At 47.4% G+C, this 26,890-nt stretch overlaps 1 protein-coding gene across 4 annotated transcripts in view; it reads right to left on the minus strand.

The window, feature by feature from the left end:
- The window catches only part of LOC144132396 (AP-5 complex subunit mu-1-like), a 106,703-nt gene that overhangs the window by 73,147 nt on the left and 6,666 nt on the right, over positions 1-26,890 (minus strand). For 3 of the 4 annotated variants that reach the window (XM_077664778.1, XM_077664775.1, XM_077664779.1), the window contains exons 2-4: positions 14,095-14,203; positions 11,030-11,131; positions 3,771-3,841 (exon numbers count right to left, since the gene is read on the minus strand). The exons of the other annotated variant lie outside the window; for it this stretch is intronic. In XM_077664778.1, coding sequence (XP_077520904.1) covers positions 3,771-3,841; positions 11,030-11,131; positions 14,095-14,203 — 282 coding nt within the window. The remainder of the gene's footprint in view (positions 1-3,770; positions 3,842-11,029; positions 11,132-14,094; positions 14,204-26,890) is intronic. 4 annotated transcript variants of the gene reach the window in all.

Consider the following 26,890-nt stretch of genomic DNA (forward strand, 5'->3'; position numbering starts at 1 on the left):
GACTGACATAGCCAGACAGTAGGCGCAAGGTCATGTGCGAACCGGAAGGAAAAAAAACTGGTAGCATTTGAGTAAGGGCTTCTGCCTTTTGCCATACAAGTGGGTCAGGGACACGGAGGAAGACTATATTGGAGTAGAAACTCCGCTGTCTGCGGGGACCAGAAAAGGTCACAAGCCTGCGGCGCCACTATCATGCTGGCGGCCTAGAAAGAAAGTACTGACATTTCGGTTGCCAAGGCAACGAGTCGAGCGTGTTGCTCCCGTTTGGCCGCGCATGCCTGACTTCTAATGAGGGCACTGTCGCACGCTTCTTTACCGCTGGTAGCCCGAAGAGCAACTGGTGCTACGCTTCAACCATTTGAGCACAGCAAAAAATTAAAACACGTTCTTTTCCATGACAGCTATAAGATGATCTGTAGCTTCTGGTTGTACACAGGGCTTTTGTTTGACACCCGCGTGATGACTTTGATTGGATGGGTATAAGCGCTGCTGGCATTAGTCGAAGGCAAACAAGCCTTCACGTTCATCGAGTATGTGGCCACGCTAAGTTTCATCTGCTGGAGGAGAACGCGGGCATCGTGCAGCGCAGCGACTACACGTCAGCCGAGAAGGCAACAAGTGGCAACTTCTCACCTTGCTCACCTTCTCCCTGCAACACTTGTAACCGCTTTTGCAATTTTGAACAAAACACCTGCGTCCCATCTTAGTCTAGCAAATTCCGCAGGATGCCGCACTGCGCGTAGCAGCGCTGTTAGTATTACGGCCCTCGAACAGACACCGACAAGAACTGTTGCTGTTTGACTTAAGGGCGCAGAAATACGTCACAGCGTGCCCGCTGAAGCAAACACCCGTGTCGTCTGCTTGTCGTCTGCTTTGAGCGCGCGCTGCTGGAGAGCACGCCATAGAGTGCACCGGAGCCGCCTTCCCGGGAGCTGCATTTTTTTTTTCGCTGTGGCTTCTACGAGGCGCCGTAAGGCGCCGCCACTGCATACGGCCCTGTCGGCGCATAAAATTGTGACTTTCTCTGGTCGCCTGCGCTCGCTCGCCCTGGCGGGAGTTTCACCTCCTATATAGCCTTGCTCCGTGGTCAGGGAACATGGGAAGCAGTGTGGAGGGAGCAGCTAACATAGGCAGTCTGGCGCAGTGCATTTTGGGAGGATGGGCTCTGTGCAGCCTGTGTACACTCTGTGTCAGTACTGGCGCAGGCAAGGCACTGTTACAATCTCCATAATATTAAAACAGCGCTAAGCAACAAGGACCAAGAACGAAGGGAACACACACAACGGCACTAATCTTACAACTAAATTTTATTTCAAGTAAGCACGTCAACTTATACATACACCAGAACTACGCACAAGCGCATGGTCGAACACAGATGTACTCCAAAAATGCAAATAAAAATAAAAATAACACCGCATCAAAGGCTCGTGCAGTTATCGCCAATATGCTATCCCCTGTGCAACAGGCTCATTTCCTTGGAGGTTAAGCTCCTGAAGGTGTGCTGACGCAACTGTTCGTCTTTCTGATGACATGGAAGGCCTCGGCCATCTCCCTTATGCGCTGATCACTGTGCAGAAACAACACTTCCGTGTCGACAAAACACGGTGTGCATTGACACGTGAAGCAATGCTTGGCTAAGTTAAGTCTTTTTTTTTCCCATGAAATTGGCATGCTCCTTGAGGCGTACATTGATACATCAGCCAGACTGACCTATGCCCGGCCATGACACGTAAATCAAAGAGTCCACAGTTTTTATTTCCGTGGGCCTAATTGGCTGCTATGTTGTCTGTAAGTGAAACTGTTTATTCACAGAAACCTAAAAAAACAAAAAAAGCGAAAGCGAAGCCACCACTGCACTGGCTGAAAGGTACTCCATGCACTGGCTGACTCCCCCTACATACCGTGTAGAGATCAAAAAAGGCAGGAGCCGGGACATTTGATCAGATTTAATTAGGGCAATCAGCCGCACAGGACAATAATTCGAAGTTTCTAACAATACCCGCAATGTGTAGATATGGTTCCCACATTAAGACGTGTTCAGATTCCTCTTTAGTGCACCTTAGGGCTCATTCACACTTGAGAGTCGCAGAGGTCGCGCGACCAGCAGTCGCCTGCGACTACACCGCAGTTTGACAACACCGATGTTCACGCTACCAAGGGTGACCTGCGGGTCGCCTTCTCGTTCGATTCTTGTTTGAAATGAGAACTCTTTGGAATGACACCGTTCGCGCGCTTTTGAGAGTTTCGTCTGCTTCGGCCACGTCTCCTGCGCTCACGCTTGGCGCTCAAAAGTGCTCTGGCCCCTCGATACTAGCAATGTGCTGCGACAACCTGAGCGAAGAGGAAGATATAGCGGCAATGTGCACCGTGGCCGTACCAGCGTCCTGCCAGCCAGCCTGGATGTCTGCCACTAGCGTCATAAAAATGCGCTAGTATGTTGTTTGTTCGCGTTCGTACCATGCTCTGGAAAGTCGAAATTCAAAAATAAATTAATTTTGAGCGTTGCTGCCCAGTACCAAGCCGCTGGATACAAGCAAACTTCTTCTCATAGCCGCTTTGCTGCTGTTGCCCAAAGCGGCTCGATCGCCTAGCGTCGGCTTTCTCCGCTGCTGAAGGCGTCACGGAAAACGAGCATATTTTTATATTATCACGAGACAGGCGTCACAATAAAGCGGTGACGAAAGTAGCATCTTGGTTATAGTGCTGGTCAGTTCCGAAACGCCCTCAGCTGCGGCATTGATGTGAAACCAGCTAGGCTTAGCAACAACTACGCCAGCCAAGGAGCAGATAGCGCAGTTCGTCACTCGGCTCACCCGCGAGCGGCGTCGTTGCCGACAACTCAGCTCGCTTGCTGATTGATTCAGCGTTTTGCGACTCGCAGTCACGTGGCTGCAAAATCAAGCAGAGAGCGACTGGCCCGCGACTGTCAGCTTTCGACCAACGCGACCGTTTGCAACTGTCGCTTTTCGACCAAAACAGTCACGCGACTTCTGCGATGCACCACTGCCCCGGCAGGTGGCTGTTTCAAACACAGCCATTGGTGGGGCTTGTCAGACCCAGGTTGCTCTTCGCCAGCTCCCGAAGGTTCATGCACAGCACTGCGGTGGGTGGCAACTCCATTGAATTTATTTGAATTAATTTCGCTGCCATGTGCGCCAGGGGCCAGGTAGCTCATAACTGAGTGGGCAGGCAGGTTGCCATGCACCAGGGTGGCCAGATTGTGCTGGCATTGCAAGGTCACATAACCAATCATTAACTTAATTGGGACCTGCCCCTGTGGGCAGTCTGCTCACAATCCGACGAGCAGGTTCCCACCTACCACGGCAGCCGGTTGCAATGGCGCCACAAGGTCACGAAATCTCTCTCGACCAATCAGGGAATTTCTTGACAGACAAGCCAGAAATATTTTGCGAGAAGACAACGCAAATGATATCACAGTAACAAAGGTTCAATTATTTGAATGCACTGTAAGGAAGATAGCTGGTGCTTGAAGCACCAGAGGGCCAGCACCAATGGAAGAGGAACATCAGACCGAAGACGAAGCTTGGCCTTGCTTCCACAAATAAAGGCCTACGGAGCAGCAACATTTTAGTGCAGATTTCAGCCATCCACATTAACTGCCTGATTCGCATCTTCACAGCAGAGATGTCCTCAAAGCAAATCAAAATTAGTCTTGAAGTGAACTTGGGCGAGCCTCTGGCAATGCAGACGCAAATGCCCAGCCCCAAAAAGTGTGCGTGAAAAGAAGTGCGAAAGACCACAGCACTCACAGCGACAGCAAATCTGGGCGTTCCCCTGGTGGCACCGAGACCAGTGGCATGCAGCCAAAGTACAGGCCTTCCTGCAGCGAAAGGTTTGCTCTTTTTGCAGTTGGGCCGAACAGCAGCCTGCCGTGATCCTAGCCATCATAGAGTTATCTCAACACTTGAGGAAATGCTAAAGGCCCTATGGTAGTTGCCTTCAATATGCAACATCAGGCATCTTCTAGTTAAAATGAGATTAGTTTACAATTATAATGTGAAAAAAAATAGTAATAGACTGCCAATGCAGGCTACACAAGGCAAGCAACAGCAGTACCAAGTATACAATATACTCCTCCAAGATGAACGTGCAGGAACCATGAAAAGTTGTTCAGTCTTACCAGAAGCACCCTCAGAAAGGATGGGCGAGCACACCAGGTTAGCCCAAAAATATGTTACATGAAAATATTGGGTGAAATAGCTTTGCAGTGACAAGATTGTCAACACTCTTTATTGCATTAGGCATGAAGCAAGCCAAGTCCTTGCCATCTCTTTCTCTCGCAGCAGCCAATTTTCACAGCAGAATATGTTATAGGATTGGTCTAGCCGTATAGCCCTGCATTCTACCATGAAATCTACACCATCAGCCACAAGACTTTCAGCACTTAGTGAATGAATTTCATTGCCACCTGCCAACTGTGGCTGATGGTGGCCACTTGCCATGGTTGGCAGGTGGTAAAGTGGAGAGAGGAAATCCTCCTTTCCACTTTTAGGGAAGATGAGGGAGAGGAAAGAGAGAAAGGGTCAGAGGCAAGGAGTGGACTAGTGCCTTGGGAGGGTATGGCAGAAACAGAGGAACGTGTCACTGGAACGTAACTGCCAAGGGAAGAACTCAGACCGCATGACCCCATGAGCACGCTGTTTTGGTGATGGGCACTGTGCTCAGTATAGAGCAGCAAAATATATTACTGTTCATGGCATGCCTCACATTCTTGAGTGCACAATAGTTGCAATCCCCATGCTCAAGTCTGCCACTGCTACTTTCTACAAAATGTCCGTGCATGCATGCATGGAAATTAACACATTCACTGCGGCAGCAATTTTCGGGGCCCTAATGCATGAATGCATGTTTGTCATGGCCTGTCGGTAGGCCACCCTTAGGTTTTCGTGGGTGTGGCGTGACCCACCAGTGCGCATCTGGCAAAGATAACATACCATAACCAACAACAGATGGCAACAGCAACCTGGCATGCGAGTTTTTCATAGACTCTGAAAAATCTGAGCTGTGGCTTCACAGCACCACTCAGTACTCGTGCCGCACAGCAGGAATACACAACATGGCCCATCGGTGACCAATGATGCAGTGAGCATGTTGAGGTGCCTTCAAAGTTAAGCACCTTGGCTAAATCACTCACAAACAATCATCTCCAAGACTCTTCTCATTTGAGGCATGCCAAGAAGCCTAGAGAAGGCAAGCGCAGCAGGGGGGCAACTGAGTTAGTTATATTGATTTTAATGGCGCAAAAGCAACTATGGCTATGATGCGCCAAACACAAGGTTAGGTTTTTGTTAAATGTTACACTTTTTATACCTAGAGTTTGTTTAAAACATTGGCTTCATTAAGAAACTTAAAAATACTTGAAAGATCAACCAGTGCTTGATCACCTAAAAGCAACTTGGGGTGCAATGGGATGTATTCATTGTAGAGTGTTGTAAAATATTTTTTCCTCAGTTGTTCCAGTTTTGTACATGAAATTAAAATGTGGTTTACAGTGAGTACATCGCCGCACATTTCGCAGAGAGGTTTGTCTTGTTTTGTCAGTAAGAAGTTGTGTGTAAGGTGTGTGTGCCCAATGCGTAGCCGGCATAAAATAACTTCAGTGAAACGTTCTTATGTCTACATGATTTCCATTCTCCTAAAACGGGTTTTATAGAATGCAGTTTGTTGTTTGCCTGTTCTTCCCATGCAGCCTGCCACTTAATTCTGAGTTTACTGTGCACTAACTTCAAAAAATCCCTGTGTGGTATGTTATCTTGTTTTATTTGATCAATTCAAGCTTGTGCTGCACATGCATCTGCTCTCTCATTACTGACAATTCCAACATGGCTGGGCACCCAGCAGAATATAATGTTATGTTTTTGTTTTTTTATTTTAATTATGTTATGTATGATGTTTCCTATAATGGGTTCAGCAGCGTTTCTACAGTGCAGCGCTTTGAGCATACTCAGTGAATCGGTGTAAATGACGCTATTTTTAATGTTTTCTTTTACTATTTGGTCTACGGCTACAAAGACTGCATAACTCTCGGCAGTAAAAACCGATGCATACTGTGGCAGTCGTATCATTTTTTCATTTTTTTCTTGAATTACTGCACTTCCAACATGACTTTGTTTTTGACCCATCAGTGTAAAATTCAGTGAAGGTGTCATATTTTTCTTGCAGTTCAAAGAATTCTTGTAGTATGAGCTGATGTGGCATTTCCTTTTTATGTAAGTGTGTACCATGGTGGTAGGCTGTACCATGGTGGTAAATTTTCATATTTTTGTGCAATATTCGGCAGGGCATCCAGTACTCCTAACTCTTCACATTTATCTTCAAAGCGCATTATTAGTGGCCGGATGGATTGTGGTTTATTATTGAATAATCTTTTGAATAGGCACTTGGTAACAATGGGATGGCAGAGATGTTTAGGAAGAGAACGGGTTTTTAGGACGTATGTGCATGTCAGTGTGACTCTTCTATCCTCTAGTGCAGGCTCATTAGCTTCAATGTAAAGACTGTTTACCGGGGATGTTCTATATGCTCCAGTTGATAGTCGCAGACCAAGATTATGAACAGGGTCCAGTCGTTTCAAGTAGGATGCTCTTGCTGAACCGTATACTATGCACCCATAGTCCAGCTTGGAGCGTACCAGAGAGCAATAGATGTGTAATACGCATGTTCTATCGGACCCCCACCGTTTTCGCGAGAGCACCTTTAATACATTGAGGGCTTGGGATGCTTTTTTTTTAAGGCTGTTAATGTGTGGTAGAAATGTGAGCTTCTTGTCAAAAGTGAGTCCTAAAAATTTATGTTCTGGTTTAATTGGTAGTGTGGCTTGATTCAAATATAGGTTGGGATTGAATTGTAGGCCTCGTCGCAATGAGAACAGAACAGCTACTGTTTTTTGAGGAGAGAACTTGAACCCATTTATCTCTGCGCAAGCAGCTAGTTTATTTAGTGTGATTTGTATCTGTCTCTCGCAGGACGATATGCTGGAGGAAGTGCATGCTATCTGTAGGTCATCTACATAAACCGAATACATTATGGACTTGGGTATTACTTTGGCTAACGAATTCATTTTTACTACGAAGAGTGTCGTGCTTAGAATGCAACCTTGGGGTACGCCATTCTCTTGGGTGAAAGTCATGGAGAGAGTTGTTCCCAGGCGGACCCTAAATGTGCGGTTAGCCAGGAAGTCGTTCAAGCAGTTCAGCATCCTGCCTCGGACACCTAGCTCTGCTAGGTCGCGGAGGATGCCGAACTTCCACGTGGTATCGTATGCCTTCTCCATGTCGAAGAAGACCCCGATACACTGCTGCTTGTGGATGAACGCCTCCCGTATGGTGTTCTCTAGGCGGACAAGGTGATCGGTGGTTGAGCATGCTTTTCTGAATCCACATTGATGTACATCTAATAGTTGCCGAGATTCGAGTACAAAGGTGAGTCTAATATTTATTACACTTTCAAAAGATTTAGCAATGCAGCTGGTGAGGGCTATTGGTCTGTAATTGTCAGGACTTGTTGGTGGTTTTCCGGGTTTCAGAAAAGGTACTATTACTGCTTTCTTCCACTCCTCAGGTATTCTGCCAGTCATCCATATTTTATTGAAGAATTTTAACAGTGCCTGTACGGCAGTATCAGAGAGATGGGCAAGCATATTGTAATGCACATTGTCTGGGCCAGGTGCTGTCTTTTTACCGGAAGATAATACCCTATTTAATTCCTGGAGCGTAATGGGCTGGTTGTAGTCTTCCTGCATGCCTGTTCCGAATGGAAGTTTTTTGTTTTTCAGCTATAGCTTTGTATTTCTGGAATGTGTTTGTGTAGTGGGATGACCTTGAGACTTCAGCAAAGTGCTCGCCCATTAAATTGGCCTGTTCTTCCAACGATGTTTGTGTACCGGGTGTTGTAAAAAGCGGAAGTGTGAAGGAAGTATGGTCACCAGTGAATTTACGAACTTTGTCCCACATTTTCTTTGATGGTATTGAACTATTTATAGAGGACACATATTTCTGCCAGGAGGTTTTCTCAGCATTCCTGCGCACGTACCGCGCTCTCGCCTTGGCCCTCTTAAAAGTGAGTAAGTTCTCTGCAGTGGGGTACCGACGCAGGGTGCCCCATGCTTTATTTTGCTGTTTTTTTGCAAATGTACATTCTTCTGTCCACCATACTTTGTGTTTCTTCTGTACGAGTCCTGTTGTTTGTGGTATAGCGAGTGTTGCAGCAGATATTATGCATGTAGTAAATCTTTCATTAATTTCATCTATGCTGAGGTCTTCAGAAAATTCTTTATCTAGAGTGGCACTTTCTGTAAAAAGTGACCAGTCGGCGAGGTGAAATTTCCAGCGCCGTGGTCTTGTGGGGATGAATGGAGTGGAAAACGAGAGCCTGATGACAGTGGGTAGGTGATCACTTCCCAGAGGATCATTTAAAACATCCCATTTAAAATCGTTAAAAAGAGACGGCGATGTGAAAGCTAAATCAAGGAAGCTCATTTTTGCTGAGCTTGGGCAACAATATGTGGCCTTTCCTGTGTTTAAAAGACAGACATTATTCGAGAGGAGAAAATCTTCGATTATTTTGCCCCTAGAGTCACAGCGTTCGCTTCCCCAAAACGGGGAGTGAGCGTTAAAATCGCAAACTACCAGATATGGCTCCGGCAATTCATTGATCAGGTCTTCTAAATCTTGTATTGTTAATGTGATGTGTGGGGGGAGATATAAAGAGCAAATTGTTATTGTTTTGTAGGTAACGACGCTAACTGCAACTGCCTCAAGTTTTGTGTAAAGTTTGATTTCTTGAGCAGGGACGCCGCTTTGAAGGACAATCGCGACGCCTCCCGAGAGTCGATTTGCCTGCTCACGATAGCGTCTAAAAATGTTATAATGTTTAAGGATATGCACATGTTGTGGACCAAGATTGGTCTCCTGAAGACATAAAACTGTGGGTAACATTGACCCTAAAATATGTGTTACGTCGCTGTAGTTCCGCATAATTCCTCTACAATTCCACTGAATTAAGAAAGCCATGTTTATTTTTGGGGTGAGAACGCTAAGGCATTTACTTATGCTCAGGGCCCGTTATGAGGGGTCTGTCTTTTTTTCGCTCAAGAGAGCTGTTCCGCCGCTGCAAAGCGGGCGGACTGGGAGTTGTATCCATCACCTCGCCAGAGGTGCTGGAGGACCGCGCAGCCGCGGTTGTGTTAGTTTCAGGCCTCCCCTGACGGGGGGAAGTCCTGCGGGATGCCGACCCATGGACCGGCGCTCCCTGCTGTGACAATGGCAGGGCAGCTTTCGCTGACCCTGCCTGGGGCGTGGATGGCCCTGCCATAGGCTCGGTGGAAGTGGCCTCGGCAGGTGCCGGAGTGCTGTGTGGTGCTACGCCCCTGCGCACCACATCAGCGAAGTTTGGTTTCGCTGTGAACGAGAATGTGTTGGTTAGTGCAAAACCCCTCCTGGCTTATTGAAATGAAATGTTTTCTTTGGTCTTTATGGTGATAATTTCTTTCTCCTTTTTCCAGGACGGACACACCCTGGAGTATGCAGTGTGGTCTCCTTCGCAATTTGCGCAGCGCAGTGCTGCGTCACATTCCTCTGAATCGTGGTCCTTAGAAGCGCATTTCGCACAGGTTTTGCGGCCGCGGCAACTCTGAGAGCCGTGCCCGAATCTCTGACAGTTGAAGCATCTGCGTGGGTTAGGAATGTAGTGCCTGACATTAACTTTAAGGTATCCGACTTCGATTGTTTCAGGTAATGTGCTTGTGCTGAATGTGAGTACCAGGTGTTTAGTATCTATTTCTTTGTTGTCTTTGCAGATTTTAATTCGATAGACATCTGTGACATTTTGGTCGCTGAGACCTTCTAGCATTTCTTTTTCTGTTAGATGAATGAAGTCGTTTTCTGAGATGACACCACGGACGGTATTGAGGGATCTGTGGGCTGTTATGGAGACTGGGATGTCTCCAATAGAGAGAATGTCTGAGATCTTGGAGTTTTGGGTATGGTCACGGATTTCTAGTAATAAGTCGCCACTGGCCATTTTCGATAGCTTATATCCGGGGCCCAGTGCATCTGTTACGCACTTTGACACAAGAAAGGGGGGATAGTATTCTTGCCTGCTTTCCTTCTACTGTACTATGTATGACATGGAACTTTGGGAAGGTTGTTTTCTTTTTCGGGAAAAAGTCTGTTGCTTCGTTCCGCCCTCTTTTCAGAGAGCGATCAGGTTTTGAAAGGGGGGGAGCCATAAAGAAAATTTAGTTATTCGGTCATGGTGCCAGCCACCCACCACGGAGTCCAACAAGGGGACGGGACAGGAACTTGAAAGCAAGTCCTGCCCACCTCAACTATAACCAAATATGACTCAACTCAGGGTAGTTGGTCACACAAGGTTAACCCTCGCCGCCAGGAAAACAGGAAAAACCAAGGAGTGAGTAGGATATAGGAGAGTTGTGAGACAGAGATAGGAAAGCGAAAGATGGAGAGGAGGATAGGAAAAGGCGACTGCCGATTCCCCCCGGTCGGGTCAGGCCGAAGGTGCCAGTCTGCAGGAAGCTGGGGCCAAAGTGGTGTGTTGCCTCCGCCAAGGGGCCTTAAGGGTCCAAACGCTCGGCATCGGCTCAACCACCAGGATCCCCTTTTCCCCGGACACGGCGATGCCACGCATGGCGAGGCGCGGGTGCTCGGGTCCGTGGTGATGCACAGTTCACCATCATCCCCTTGCGGGGATGTCCCTGCGGATGCTCGGGAACCCGCGGTGTCGCCACTCACCGTCGCGACGCCTGCAAGCTGCAGGCGCGCCCCTGCGGGGGGGGGGGGGGGGGGGGGGGGGAGGGGGGGGGGGGGCAACTGAGGGTCAGGTGGACAGATGAGGTTAGGAATTTTGTGGGGATAAGCTGGGCACAGTTGGCACGGGACACTATTAATTGGGGAGATATGGAAGAGGCCTTAAAACTGTCCTGCAGCAAACGAAGTTAAGCTGATGACGATGATAATAATTGAAGAAATAATCTAAGAATCTTGCTGACCTTCTCTACGAAGATGAAAGGCCACAGTGTCCCCTGGTCAGTGGACAGCTCGAGAGCAGGCAGCTGCAGAGGGCGGTCTACGCGCTCCCTCCAAGAGTGTAGCTGCAAGGGAAACGACAGGCAATGGTGCACAGCACTCAGAACAGTGCTGCACGACTACTCGCGGCTTCCAGCTTTCTGACTAGCCCCCTCCAAAGCTTGTTTTCAGCACTCAGCTTCTGGCCAAAATAACTGCATTAGAAATTTCAGATAATACGTATCTAAAAATCACACCTCATTCATCAGAATGTTTTAGCAGCCAGCAGTGCCTAAGGAGAATGCATTGTGCAGGCATCCATCAGTTTTTCGACACTGTGATGATCAAGAAAACCACAATCCAAAAATCAGTAATCATGAGTCCTCAGGCATTCAGTGAGACACCTGGGTTCGTATTCCGAGTTTGTGTCCCAATATAAAGCGTCATAATCTGCCGCAGCGGACACACCTGATTGGTCGAAACGCCGGAAGCGGATGTGGTGCTTCAGATGCAGTGAAAAGGGTCGAAGAAACGTGACGTCAAACACATAGCAAACGCAGCAGATGCTCGACAGCCAACATGACGGTGTGCTCTGAAGTAGAGCCTCTCGCTTCGAAGTGAACTCGTCGGTATGTTACTGCATTTTTCAGCCCGTGAACTGGCTATAAACTGGGTACGGAACTTGCGCTTCGTCTTGTCTTGCCTATCACAAATTGGATGGACGATAAATTTGGCCTGTTTTTTTATTTCATTGGACGATTCGGTAGCTCCTAGGCCTAACGAGCGCCGGTCTGTTGCAGAAATTATTGTCTTCATTCAACGTTACCTCGTCTGCGTACGTTGAATGATGTAACATCAACCATAATGTTCCGCAGAGTGCTTGCTTTTACTGCGCACAGCTGTGTATTTTCTATTCTAGAACTCTATATTAGATGTTGAAGCGTCCTGCATCATGACAGTGTGTGATGCCTTGGCAGCGTGAAACCGTTCATGTGCATGAATGGTCAGTTGCCAGCGACGTGCTACTACACAGACGCGTTTGACATGGCAGAGGCGGTTTTTCGGCGTTTCTTACGGTTTTCAGTAGCTGCAGTGGTGTGGCTCTGCATCACTGAGCTCGCAGGTTAACTTGCAAGTTAATTTTCAGGCATCAATGGGCATGCATGCGCTTCGTACCATGGTGAACCTATGAAAACTTCGTCTGCGAAGTCTCCCAACGCATATATGAAAAGAAAAACAGCAAGATTTTTTTAGCTCATCCCTTTTATTTTTTTCCTGCAGAAAAATTAAGAACCTAACAGAGGCATCTTGCCATTCTTGTAGTGCCTGCATAAAAGGAATGAAAAACATAAATTACCGTCTGCATAACTGTCCCATAACAGCACCAACTTATATTCAGCGATGTTGCAGACTGCAAGTCGTCACGGCGTCTTGGTTCAGCACAGCACGTAACGTGCATTGTGCAGCGAGTGAGTACATGCCACAAATTTTCCTTTCCGTTCCATTTTCCCCTCAAGATAAATGTAAAACGCCGTATTGTGCAAACAAGCTAGCTGCTTATTTACCATCGGCGATCTACGGCTGTAGGCGCTGCCTTCTGTCACTGAAAAGCCATGAGTAGTTGCGTACAATATTTTCTTCTTTAAAGGGGCTCTGAAACGCCTTCCGAGGAAAGCACATCAACTCACTTAATCACTGTACTGTGTTGCCCTGAAAACCAGAGCCGAATAATACTCTTCTACATGCAGCAGACGACCCACAATCCTTGGTGCTGGGCTAGTTGGTCAAGCATTTCGTTTGAAACAGGTCAGCGCTGTGCAAGATTCTGAGAGCTGAGGTCTGGCGTCAAATCAGACTTTTCCAGGACTGGCTGCGTGTGACATGCTGTAGCCAATACCCGGAGTGGCTTGCTACACGGATGTACCGCTCCCTCAAGTCTCAAGCCGGCCAAATGATCGAGGTGAACTGGTCCGTTATTCTTAAACACCTCCTCAGAAATGGTAGCGCTCATCCCTTGTGTCGTCGTTCTCTCGCCGTGTTTGTCTTTTTTAGCGCTGACCTGTTTCAAACGAAAGAGACCCACAATCACGCGCCAAAGTTGACGAGCCCTTCCCGGCGACTTTTTCATGCTCGCACCCTCCTCCATCCCCTGCGTCTGCATAGACAAGGTGACAGGTGGCCATTTGTTAGATTCTTTCAGTTGTCAGGCAGCTACCGCGGCCGCGGCCAATAAGCCGCTTATCTCCGGCGGGTCGGGAAGCTCCGCTCCCACAGAAGGGTCGGCGAAGGAGCGTCAACCTTCCAGCGTGCAAAAAGTGACGAGAGGAGAAGGAAAGGCGCGAAGACGCGGAAATTCGAATTTTAACTACAGATAACTCAGCTTCTACAAAGCGCATTTAAAAAACCCTTGATGGACACTTCGTGACGCGGCACGCTTCAATGTCCCGGTCATGCCATAACTTCATTACAGCCCCCTTCACAGCCCCTTTAAGTACACCTCCAGCCTTTACAGTGCAGAAATGAGTGCCTGAGCTATTGTTTATATTTGTTGAAGTCAACTGGTTAAATAAAAGAGCTTTGATATTACCCCTTTACAGTGGAATCCGAAGCGCAACCGAACTCGTGGCTGAATGTTTCTTCTGTCGCATTGGTCGCGTACCATTTCTCAGCAAAGAGCAAAAGCGCCGCTGGACATTTCGCTGCGGCAACTGCAACGCAGTGACATCCTGCCGATGCTCACAGTTGCAAGTGAACCGACATCCACTCCCGGTGTTTCAACTAATCAGGCGTGGACGCTGCAGCAGATTATGGTGCTTTTTATTATGACACAAACACTGAATACGGCCCCTACCTATTCACGCACCAGAAACTACAGAGAGATCCGATATATGCTCGACAATGTTCCGGCAAGCCATAAACCTCTTCGCATGGTTCTTCGGGCAGGCTTCATTGACCCTGCACTGAAACTGCCAGTACCATGACCCTTATGGGCTGGAAGTACACTGTGGGAGTGCCACCATCAAGACTGCATCAAAACAGAGGCACTCACATCGCTGGCATCCAGGCAGCTGGCCAAGGCAGCAGCCAGGGCCTTGTGAGGTGGCAGTGGCACATATCCTTCAAAGCGCTGTGCTTGCCTTTCACACGTTGGGAAGCGCCTGCAGAAGAGCAGCATGCTTTGGAGCTGCTGAAGCTATTTACCCAACTGAAAGTGCCACAAAAGCCGAGAAAGTCTCTTTACAAAGCTGGCGACAGCGGCAGTTGCTCCCTTGAAAATGCACAAGAAATGCGTGAACATGTCACAGCAACTACCAAGTTGCACTACTGCGTCATGTGCTAGGGGCTAGTTTTTTTTACTGCTACGCTGGCTTGCCTGCAGTCAGATTTTACAGACATTGCATTTTGAGGCCTACAATGCATGGGCCTTTTTACCGAAAGTTTGAGGTCCACTGCCATATCGCACACAATTAACACTGGACTGCAAGAGCAGGTGCGTACACCTGCTCACAGAACTGAAATGAGCTGAGATACGAAGCACCAACATGACCTCCCCATAGTCCACTAAGAGACAGCAAAAAATGCATGTTGTTACTGAAACCCGGTTGATGGAGGATTACAACATGGCTGAAGCTGGCAGGAACAGGACCTCGCGGAAGCTCTGTGAGAGCAAAACAAGAAAAGTCAGAGCATTGCTTTTGACAAGTGTGGCTTCCCAGCAAAGAAATTGTCAAAATGTCAGAGGTATTGTTGTCATCCGTTGTGCTCCAGAGCACACTGTAGACGCATTCAAGACGTGACCAACCATGTGATCAGCCACGGTGCCGCGCCGCCGGCAGCTGCTCCGCACCACGTGACCAACCACGTGACAGTGCAGCCATAGTGTGGCAGCGCCGCCATGATGAAGGTTCAAAATGCTACCATAATGTAGCTACAATAGAAATGATTCAGACACCCACTGTGTGCGACCAAAATGCTTCCAGCTGATGTTCACTGCGTGACTGAGGTCACTGGAAGAAAGTGGGTTTACACACTGCCCATATCAGCCTGTTGAACAGATGGAGTGGTACCTGTCAGCAGTGGCGTTCCAAGCCGAAGCGGCCGCATTTATCGAAATCCCTTCCACCTACAGTACTGCTTCATGAGCTGAGGGTGGCTCATTGCCAGGAAGTGAAGTGAAGTGAAGTGAAGTCTTTATTTCATAGCGAAATGTACAAAAAAGAAGTACTGGTCAATCTAAGCACATAGTGCTTGTTAGCAGACCAGGCAGCCAGTGTTGCATCCTTAAACTAGGATAAAAAGCAATATACATTCACAATATTCACATAACAGGAAAAAATAATAATACAAGGTAAATACATGTAATACAATCTAATGCAAACAAAATATAAAAACGAGAAAATATAATAAAACGAAAAAAAGAAATCCGACAAGTTCCCCACTTGAGTGGGAAAAAAAAATCACACATTACAATACAAAGTTGAACACCATTTCCTTACTTCTCTCAGCATTACAGCTCGTGTTTTTAAATCGTACAGTATCTCACTTAGTTCATTGAATATCTGAGGTACATAATAATTCCTGGCTTTCTTTCCATAGTTTGTAAAGACTCGTGGTTTAACATATTTCTCAGTTTTTCGTAGTGATACATCCTTCTTTACTAATAGCTTAAAATTGTTAGAATAATAGTAGCGGGTCAACACAGTATACTTAAATAGCTCATGCACTGGAAGTATTCCTAGTATGCGGTATTTCTCATGTGTCTCTATATGTTCCCATTCCGTTCCATAGGCTATGCTATTGACAATTCTTTTAATTATTCGGTTAATATTTTGTTTCTTGTGGTCAGAACACGTACCATACAAGGTGATACTGTATGTGATAATTGTTTCGGCTAATGACTTATATACAGTTCTTCGAATGTTGACAGGGCTTTTCCCTCGAAGGTTATACATCATGGCTGCAACAGCCCTCAGTTTTCTGCAAACGTAAATGACATGGTCACTCCAGGATAGGTGCTGGTCAAAGAAAATTCCTAAATACTTGACCACTGGCTCGAACTGCAATGGTTGGCAGATGCATGAACTACACTTAGAAGAATGCAAATATATGTCGTTATTTAATGAAAGCGCCTTATGGGGATTTCTGAAGCACATTAATTTCGTTCTTTGTGTATTTATAAAAATTTAATTATGAGCGAACCAATCTACTATCGCTGATAAGTCCTCTTGAAAGCTTTGATACCCCGTATTATAATCCTGAATTTCCAGAGCAATTGCAGTGTCGTCTGCGTACTAGAAAATTTTTGATTTCAGCGGTAGCAGGCCGAGGTCGGAAACATATATGTTGAAAAGTATCGGTACGAGGGTGCTCCCTTGGGGCACACCAAACTTTATTATTTGAAGTTCACTGCATGTCTCTTCTAGTTTAACGCACTGAAGTCGGTCGGAAAAATAATTTACAAAAAATTGATAAAAGCGTCCTCTGAAACCTAGCTTCGTTAATTTCTTTAGTATTAAGTTGTGTTCTACCGTGTCAAAAGCCTTGCTTAGGTCTAGAAATAGAGCTAAGACTACGTTATTATTTTCTATTGATGCGGTTATATAGTCGGAGAATTCCTCTAGCAAAGAAGTTGTGTTTTTATTTTTTGTGAACCCGTATTGCGCCATGTTATTCAGAGAATAATTTTCGCAAAAGGATTGCATTACAGAGACAATATACTTTTCCATTATGTGTGCAATAGTGGACAATATCTCTATCGGCCTGTAATTTGTGCAGTCATTTCTTTTACCGTTTTTGTAAACCGGCCTCACAATTGAAATTTTCAATTCTTTGGGTATTATACCTGTTTCGAATATCCCATTCAATATCTTAAGGAGGACCTGTTTGATAATCTCGAAGTTCGTGCACAAATCCCGAGAGCGAATTTTATCAAACCCTGGTGGTTTAATCTTTTTCATGCCCCGTATTATATTCCATAGATCCATTTCAGACATCGCTGGGAGATATGCAGAGTGCGCGCATGCGCGTTTCGGTTCATATTCATAATGTCGGTCACTTTGCGTTGTTGTCAGTTTCTCAGCTGCAGCGATAAAAGTTTTATTGAACCTGTCACACAAAGTCTGAAGGTTTTCCTTTGGAAAATTTCGTTTGATGGTATCATCGACACCAGCTGTTTTGGATCTGCCCATCAATTCGTTTGCCGTACTCCACGTTTTTTTCATGTCTTTTTTGCTGTCTGCAAATCGACGCATCATGTATTTCCTTTTTTCCTGCCGTAACTTTGCGGTCACTGCGTTTCGCAACATTCGGAATTCTGCCCTGTAATCCTGATTGCCAGGTTCTTTTCTACACTTTTGCCATGCTTTGTCTTTTTGAAAGCACAACTCAACAATATCACGCGTGATCCATTTCTTATTAGGGTTCCTTTGTTTGATTGTTATGATTTTAGTAGACATTGCGTATATCGTCTTAAATGTTTCAGTAAACTTGGAATATAATCTAACATGGTCTAACACAAAAAGCGCATTCCAGTCTGTGTTTTTTATGTATTTGTCAACTTTCTCGTTATCTATGTACTGTTTCTGCATTCTGGTGTCACAGTCAGCATTCTTTTTGTCAGACATAATTACAAGAGACGTAAAGTAATGATCAGCTAGTTTGACTCTAATTACACCGCTTGTGTAGCACTGATTTCTTAGCCGAATAACAATGTGATCAATGCATGATCTTGTTATTTTCGTGCCCAAATATTCCTCTCTTGTGTAGTCATTAATTACATTTACCAGTCCATATTCAGCTATGATATTAAGGTAATCTGTAACGGCCTTCCTCGATACTTGCATTACGTCAATATTGAAGTCCCCTACCAATATAAGGTGCTGGCCGTTCATGTATTTCTTTAGTAGAGAGTTTAGTTCCTCGAAAAACAGATCTGTGTTCATGTTCGGCGGTCTGTATATCGCACATATGGTGTAGGTAACATCCATTTTGCTCAGGGTGACAAAAATAACTTCCGCATACTTGAATTTTACTGGGATATTATGAAATACCCAGTTATCTTTTACAAATATAACTACTCCTCCGCCTTTTCGAGTTTCCCTGCATAAAGCAACCTGAGAGTACCCGGTCAGTGTATACCTACTCAGTTTGCTTGTATCGAGATTGACCTCTGTGATCACTATTACATCGATGTTAGCAAGCCTCGCGTGTAAATATGCGCATAACTGATCCCAGTTCTTCTTAATGCTCCGCACATTTACGTGTATTAAGACAACCTCTCCTTTTGTCTTGCTTTCAGCTGTAGCGTTGGAAACGTGTAGGTCCCAATCACGAAAAGAATCGAATGAAGCCATCTAAGACATTTTTGCAAGATCATTCTCAGTGGTAATGACGATCACATTAGTGCCGTCCGATTTGCGGGCTAGAAACCTGCCATTCCGTGTCCAGATAAATTTATACCCGAGTTCCTTGCCGAGCTTTCTGCATTTCCAAAACAGTTCTTTTTGTGCTGTCGTGAAGTTTTCATTCACGAAAATATTTTCGCTTCGAAGGGCGTGTTTCTTTGTCAGCCACAAGTCCCTTGTTTTCCGCTCTGTAAACCTCACTATTATGGGTGCGATTTTGTCTTTCTGTGCCTTTTATCTGTGCACAGCTTCAAGTGAGTGTTTTTCAGGCACCGGCAGATCAAGCTTGTTGCTAAGGTCCACTAGGACCTGGTATAGATCTTGGTCCTCTGCTTCTTGAACGCCGTGTATTTCAATATTCTTCCGTCTCGAATATTGTTCTCCACTTTCTACTCGTTCCCTGAGCTTTGCGATTTCATTATCTTTTTCTTGCATGTTTTGTTGCAGTTCTTGTGAGGTTTTCTTTAGTTCAGCAATTTCGTTCTGCTGATCATACACCTTTGTCAGGAGGTCTTCAAACTTAGCTGCTAAAAATTCAGTTGACTTCTCAATGGCCTCAGTTGTGTTACACTGCTTATCTACCTTTCCTTCAAGATTTTCAAGCCTACCCAAGACTTCCATTATCTTCTGGTTTAGATCACCAATCAGCCTAGCCAAAGAAATGTGCTCACTTGACTCAGATAGTGCTTTTTTCCTGCGCTCTTCCGCATCACTGCTATCTGAAGCAGTTTCATCATCTTTTCCTTCTCTGTTACACGTGTCACATTCCCAAGCTTTGATTTCACCCTGATTCATTTTCTTCAAATTCTTACTGTTCACGCCCGAACATTTGCCAGCATGATACCTCTTCTTGCACCGATTGCAAATTAGATATTGTTCATCTTTTTCAATGCCTTTACAACATGTCACACACTTCTGCGGCATAATTCAGCTCAAGGAATGGTGCAGTCCGGTGGAGCAAAAAAGAGAGCACAACTTCCACAAAAAAGGCTGCTTACCTAAAAGCAGAGAAGGCTGTTAGTCTGTCTCCCGATGCTCCACCGGACTGCGAGCTGGCATCACAAGTGTTGTCCTTTTAAAACTGTGGTCCGTGACGTCACTACCGTAGTTTGCTCGAGCAGCGACGCCTTCGCCACGTTCTTCAGGTAGTTCTACGCTGTTCTTGATTCATCGACGATCCCTCCCTCATCCGCCAGACAGGTCAGCAGGAAAGCGGAACGTAGCCAGGCAGATAGCGGGCGGTAGGCGGCAGGGCTCGGCCTAAAAGCAGAGAAGGCTGTTAGTCTGTCTCCCGATGCTCCACCGGACTGTGAGCTGGCATCACAAGTGTTGTCCTTTTAAAGCTGTGGTCCGTGACGTCACTACCGTAGTTTGCGCGAGCAGCGACGCCTTCGCCACATTCTTCAGGTAGTTCTACGCTGTTCTTGATTCATCGACGATCCCTCCCTCATTCGCCAGACAGGTCAGCAGGAAAGCGGAACATAGCCAGGCAGATAGCGGGCGGTAGGCGGCAGGGCTCGGCCTAAAAGCAGAGAAGGCTGTTAGTCTGTCTCCCGATGCTCTACCGGACTGTGAGCTGGCATCACAAGTGTCGTCCTTTTAAAGCTGTGGTCCGTGACGTCACTACCGTAGTTTGCGCGAGCAGCGACGCCTTCGCCACATTCTTCAGGTAATTCTACGCTGTTCTTGATTCATCGACGATCCCTCCCTCATCCGCCAGACAGGTCAGCAGGAAAGCGGAACGTAGCCAGGCAGATAGCGGGCGGTAGGCGGCAGGGCTCGGCCTAAAAGCAGAGAAGGCTGTTAGTCTGTCTCCCGATGCTCCACCGGACTGCGAGCTGGCATCACAAGTGTTGTCCTTTTAAAGCTGTGGTCCGTGACGTCACTACCGTAGTTTGCGCGAGCAGCGACGCCTTCGCCACATTCTTCAGGTAGTTCTACGCTGTTCTTGATTCATCGACGATCCCTCCCTCATCCGCCAGACAGGTCAGCAGGAAAGCGGAACGTAGCCAGGCAGATAGCGGGCGGTAGGCGGCAGGGCTCGGCCTAAAAGCAGAGAAGGCTGTCAGTCTGTCTCCCAATGCTCCACCGGACTGCCGAATGCGAGTAGCCGAATGCTAGCCAAATCAGTGGTGGCAGCCCGCTGCGATCTTTACTGATGTTCCTTTTACCACTTCGTGCGCAAGTCAAACTGACAACAGAAAAGGGCACAGCTGTGCTTCGGTTGTCGCCCCTGTACCATTTCATTTAACCTCTTAACCCCAACTACCCCCAAACATTAACACTGTTCATCGCTCCTTCAGCAGGTGCCATTCCTCCTAGTAGAGCGTTTAAGAGCTGCTAGCAGCCCCCCGTTCAGTGTTGCCGAATCGTGGTAAATTTCCCATATTGTGAGAAAATCAAGCCACTGAGGTAAAAAGGCCATTTTGTTTAACAACCCACTGAAAACGTGGGAAATTTTGGTTCCGCTAAAGTCCAGTGTTTTAAATGTGCTTTTTCGGGAAAATGTGCAGAGATGAAGGGAAAATACTGTTATCATGGCAGCCTGACTAGTGTCGCGAGAAGAGATTTGGCTTGATGTTTCCCTCTAACTTGCTGCCTAGCCTTGAATACAGGGCCCTGGCCCATTCAGGTTCATTCAGGCTTCAAGTGCTGCGTCCTTGGATTTCTTCCAGCTATAGTGGCAGGGACTCTTCCATTAATTGCTTTCAACCTCATTCTTCCAGGGATCGGCCGCTAGGGGGCCGTGGCGAGCGGACATATGTCACGTCGGCTCTGTCTTCCTGCAGCGATTTCTAGCGGCAAATGTTGTCGGATCGACCAGAGCTGGTTAAAATCGCCAATCGGAAGTTGAGAGGACTCTGCGGACACCAGCATTTTTTCCGTAAGTGGATTTTTCGCCATTTTAGAACCAAACGTCTGCCAGCCGTGTGCCGACGCGCTAACCCGAACGCCGGCCACTACGCCTAACGAGGGCTAAGGCTTACCGAGGCCCCCCCGGTGCCGCCGCGTCAGCTGTGCGGCAGCCAACAGGAGGTATGAATATCGCCGTGGAAGGTCGCAGCGCCGAAAAGGGCGACCTCGACGCCCCAGATTGGATCACTGTACTCAACAAATGCAACCTCGAGGAGAAATGGGCACGGAAAACCAAGCTCGTCTCAGAAGAAATGTAATTGATAGACACCCCACCACCATCAGCGAAACGCAACGTCAAACAGCAAGCGGAGAAATCGATCGCCTCGAACCAAGTCAAGCTTCCCGAGAATGGCTGGAGAATCATTTTCCGCCCCAAGGGAGGCATGGTAGTCAAACAGTACGATGGACCAACCCTGACCGAAGCCATACATGTAAGTGCGAAGATTGAATGGAACAAAGCATGCCAGCTCGTCAAGAACGAGAAGCAAGGCATTTTGGTCTTCTTCACGCCCAGCACGGAGGCAAGAGACAAGCTCCTACGCCTCACACATCTGGCCATTGAAGGGAAAATGCACGAGGTGACCGTTCACCTGTCAGTGCCCGACGACTTCTCGAGAGGAGTCATCCACGGAATAGGACTCACGACCTCACTGCAAAAGATCAAGCAGGGGATAGCAGAACATGAGGAGAACCCCAAGGTGCTGGAGATCAGACGACTAGGACAGAGCAAGACCATCATGCTCACATTCACCATCAAGGAGTTACCGAGGAAAATCAAGTGTCTAGGTGCCATCTTGAACTGTTATTTGTACAAGAAAAAGTATGACGTATGTTATAAGTGCGGAGACCTGGGACACCGATCCGGCGTATGCAAGAGCACCGAGGAGAAGTGCAGAGGCTGCGGCATCCCCAACCCAACCGAGGGACACGACTGCAACCCCACCTGCAAGCTGTGTGGCCAGCCGCACCCCACCGGCGACAGAACCTGCAAGGAGATCTTCAGAACCCCATACATCGTTAAGAAACGACAATGGGAGAAGCTCCAGCAGCAGGAGGAGGAGGAGAAGCAACTACCAGAGCATCGCAGCAGGCGGGACGCGAGCAAGACGCGGGCCACGAGCAAGGAGCGACGCCGGTCTACATCCTTTCCGTGGCTACCGCAGCAGGCCACCCCAACCCCGCCCAAGAAGCAAGGGGCACCACCCACCAAAAAGGTAGGCTGGGAAGCGGGGAATTCCCATGACTCAGACATAGTGAGGGAGCTCAAAGTGCAAAGAAACAACAACACGAAATGATGAAATAGCAACAGGAGCAATGGAAACTTTACCAGGAGCAAACACAGGCTCAGATGCAGGAGCTCCATAATCACATTATCGAGTTGCAAAGGAAGAACACTGAGCTCAAAGCTCAACTCAGACAACCGGAAGCGCATCAGGAGGCCATGGAAGATAAGTCGTCCGAATCCGAGCCAGAGGTACCTGCACCGCCAAAGAAAAAACGAGTTAAAAAGACCAGTTCGGGCCTTACGAAGACCAAGGGCAGGGCAGACAAACTTGAGGTAGACAAGCAGCAACTAAAAGAGGTAGTACAACAGGCGGCCATAGCTACCCAGCGTAACGCGGAGAGGATAGACCAACTTTCCGTCCAGCTCAGCCAACTAGTTATTCCAATGGGAACTAGAATTGACCAACTGGCAGAACAGCAAAAACAAATCCTTCTGCGGTTGAATCATGGCCAGACTCAACACTAGGGCAAACACAATATGGCAATGGAACTGTAGGGGCTTTACAAAAAAAAGAAACGTTCTCCAAGCCTACCTTGCGGGACGCGATGGTCCTGACATCATCGCGCTGCAAGAATGTGGGAAAAACGCTAAACTGAGCGGATACAAAACGTACCCAGGCCAGTCGCCAAACACGCAGACTGCTACCCTGGTGAAGAGAAATATCACTGTCATGCAGCATGAGGTAGGATGCACGCAGATTGACTATGTGTTAACGGAGATTATACCGCAGAGGCGGAAAGAACGCAGCCTGCTAGTCTTGAACGTCTACAGCTCTCCTAAATTTAGAAAAGGCTGCGGCTTCAGGGAGGTCTTTGCCAAAGCGCAAGCACTGGCACAAGGTCAGCAGCGTCTCGTAATAGTAGGAGATTTTAATGCGCCACACCAAGCATGGGGATACAACCACTCCCAGATAAAAGGGAGGGAAGTATGGGACGCCATGACACAGTGCAATTTAACCCTCCTTAACGATCACTCGCACCGACGAGGCAGGGGAACAGCGTTTCATACGACACCTCCCCCGACCTGGTCATGATAGGAGTGGACGTTGAGGCTACATGGCACAACACGAGAAAGAACCTAGGCAGTGATCACAGAATCATAGATATCGTTATCCAAAACGAGGTCAACATCAAACGGGAAAGGAAAACCCTCAAATCCATCAATTGGCAGTCCTTCCGCGCCAACGGAGGGGGTTGCGGGGAGATCACCGACATAGCTGAATGGGCCAATGGCATCAAGCAGGCGTGCAAAGCAGTTGAGGAGGAAGTGGAATTAGATGAGGAACAAAACTGGGTTGACAGCCACGAGACAACTGTGGCAAAAGAAAAACAAGAGGCAGAAACCGAGCTCGCCCAAAAAAGGGGCAACCGTAACCTGAGAAGGAGAATAGCTGCTCTCAACAAGGAAATTGAGAGCCATGCCCAAACACTAAATAGACAACACTGGAACGACATCTGCGATAGACTAGACGGCCAATTAAGCTCCGTCACCACCTGGAAACTATTGCAACACCTCCTGGACCCAGGCAGCACCAAAGCTGAGACCAGGAGAAAAATGCAAAGACTAACCCACAATTTCCACGGATCGGAGGAGGAGATGATCAACCAGATAAGAGAGAGGTACATAGGGGAAACAAACACCGAAACATTGCCAGACTATAGCGGCGAAAACAACGAGGAGCTAGACCAACCAATCTCCATAAGAGAGGTCCAAGCAGCCTTAAACAAGCTCCGCGGAAAAACTGCGGCTGGCCCAGATGGGATCAGCAATAAGATGCTTAGAAATCTCGATGACGACTCCTTCCAGCAACCAACAGCATTCATTCAAAAGTGTTGGGTTGGGAACAGGGGGAGATACCCGGGGAGTGGAAAACAGCAAATCTAGTCCTCATCCCCAAACCTGGAAAAGAACTCAAACTTGAGAACCTTAGGCCAATATCGCTAACCTCCTGTGCAGGCAAGCTCATGGAGCACGTCATACAGAGTAGGCTCAACGGATACTTGGAAGGTAAGGAACTCTACCCAGACAGCATGGTCGGATTCAGACAACAACTGTCCACAAACGATGTCATGCTACAAATCAAAGAACATGTATTGGAAAGGAAGACTAGCGACTCGAGAGTCATAGTGGGGCTTGACGTTAGCAAAGCGTTTGACAACGTCAAACACCAAGCGATCCTGTCGCACCTCAATCACCTAAATGTAGGACTCAAGCTATACAACTATATCAAAAGCTTCCTCACGGACCGAACGGTAAACATAGAAATCGGGGGCACAATAAGAAAAAACATGCTAGGCAACAAGGAAACACCGCAGGGATCGGTGCTCTCTCCTATTCTTTTTAACATTGCAATGATCGGGCTACCAGAACGACTCAGAAAGCTAGAAGGCCTCTGCCACACTCTCTACGCTGATGACCTCACCCTTTGGGTTGACAGAGGGGGGAGCCGATGGGCAAATAGAAGACACCCTACAAAGGGCAATATGGGAAACGGAAAGCTATCCGAGACCCATAGGGCTAAAATGCTCACCGGAAAAGTCGGAGATGCTAATCATGAGCCAGCAGCAGGTTAATATCCAGCTCCTGGTCAACAACACCCCGGTCCCAAGGGTGGACAAGATCAGGATACTGGGTATGTGGATACAACAAAATGGGAGAAACACCGAAACAATAAACCGACTTGAAGCCACGACCAACCAAACATGCAGGCTTCTCAAGAGGATAGCGAACAAAAACGCGGGGATGAAGGAGGCGAACCTACTTAGGCTTGTTTATTCTTTCATTATTAGCCGAATCACCTACGCTATCCCGTACCTAAAGACAACTAAAGCAGAGAGAGACAAGGTAGACATTCTCATCAGGAAAGGGGTAAAAACTGCCCTAGGTTTACCAGCGTGCACATCAACCGAGACAATCCTCCACCTAGGAGTGTCGAACACACTAGAGGAAATGTGCGAGGCTAAACTCACGGCACAATATGTCAGACTAACTGGCAGCAAAACGGGCAGATCCATCCTTAGCAAACTGGGCTACCAAAACCCAGAATCACGAGAGGGGATAAGCACCATCCCCAAAGAGATTGCCAACAAATTAAGAATACCCCCCATCCCAAGAAACATGCACCCCATACACAACGAGGAACGCAGGAGAAGCAGAGTCCAAAGACTCCAAAGCTCCCTCCTCCAAAAACAAGGGGTTGTGTACACCTATGCGGCAGAGTACCCAGAAGGCCACTACGCTGCAGTAGTAGTGAGCGACAAAGGCGAGCTAATCTCAGGCTGTAGCGTAAAACACTCTTCACCAGAGGAGGCAGAGATGGCGGCAATTGCCCTGGCAATCACAAACCCATCAACTAGAATTATCATCACCGATTCTAAAACTGCAATCAAAGCCTATGACAACGGTCAAGTGTCCAAAGAGGCCGGCAAAATTCTGCAAGCAGGCAAGGAGAACATACCTAACAACCTAGTTAGCATAATATGGGCACCCGCACATAGTGGACTCACAGGGAACGAGATCGCCAGCGAGGTCGCCCGAGCACTCACACACCGGGCCCCAGCGCAGGCAGAATACTCCCTGTCCAAAAAGCGACACTTAATCACTTACAGTGAAATTCTAGAACACTACAGAATGGGGAGGAGAACCCTGCCTCCCCCCCCCCCCCCCCATACATCTCTCACAAAGAAGGAAGAAGTAATCTGGCGAAAACTGCAGACGGGTACTTTTCCAAACACGTATGTCCTACACAAATGGCATCCTGAGGTGCACTCTCCAATTTGCAAAAACTGTGAAGACATAGCGACCTTAAATCACATGCTGTGGGCTTGCCCAGTGCTAAATGGTCGACATGGAAACAGAGTCATGGCAATCCTCCCTCCATAGCCAGGAAGAACAAGTACAGCGACAAGTCATCGGTCATGCCCAGGCCGCCGCCGGAAGTCAACTGATTCCGGCTGACGTCTAGGGGTGAGGCAGACGGTGAAAGGGGAGCTGCGTCTCACCCATCACCCATTCTCTCTGACGGGTGCAAATAAAGTGCTTTCTCTCTGTCTCTCATTCTTCCAACCTCGCTCATTCTTATATTACCTTGGCTGTATTCAGTCTGTAATTACTATATTTTGAACAAAAATATATTTGTGGAAAAAAAATGGGACATTTTTAGCCGACAATTCGAAAAGACCAACCGGCCAATGCGGCAACACTGCCCCCGCTGACCGGTGTCAAGGGTCATTCCTGCGCAC

The sequence above is a fragment of the Amblyomma americanum genome, chromosome 5 (genome assembly GCF_052857255.1).
Source record: "Amblyomma americanum isolate KBUSLIRL-KWMA chromosome 5, ASM5285725v1, whole genome shotgun sequence".
Classification (NCBI taxonomy): Eukaryota; Metazoa; Arthropoda; class Arachnida; order Ixodida; family Ixodidae; genus Amblyomma; species Amblyomma americanum.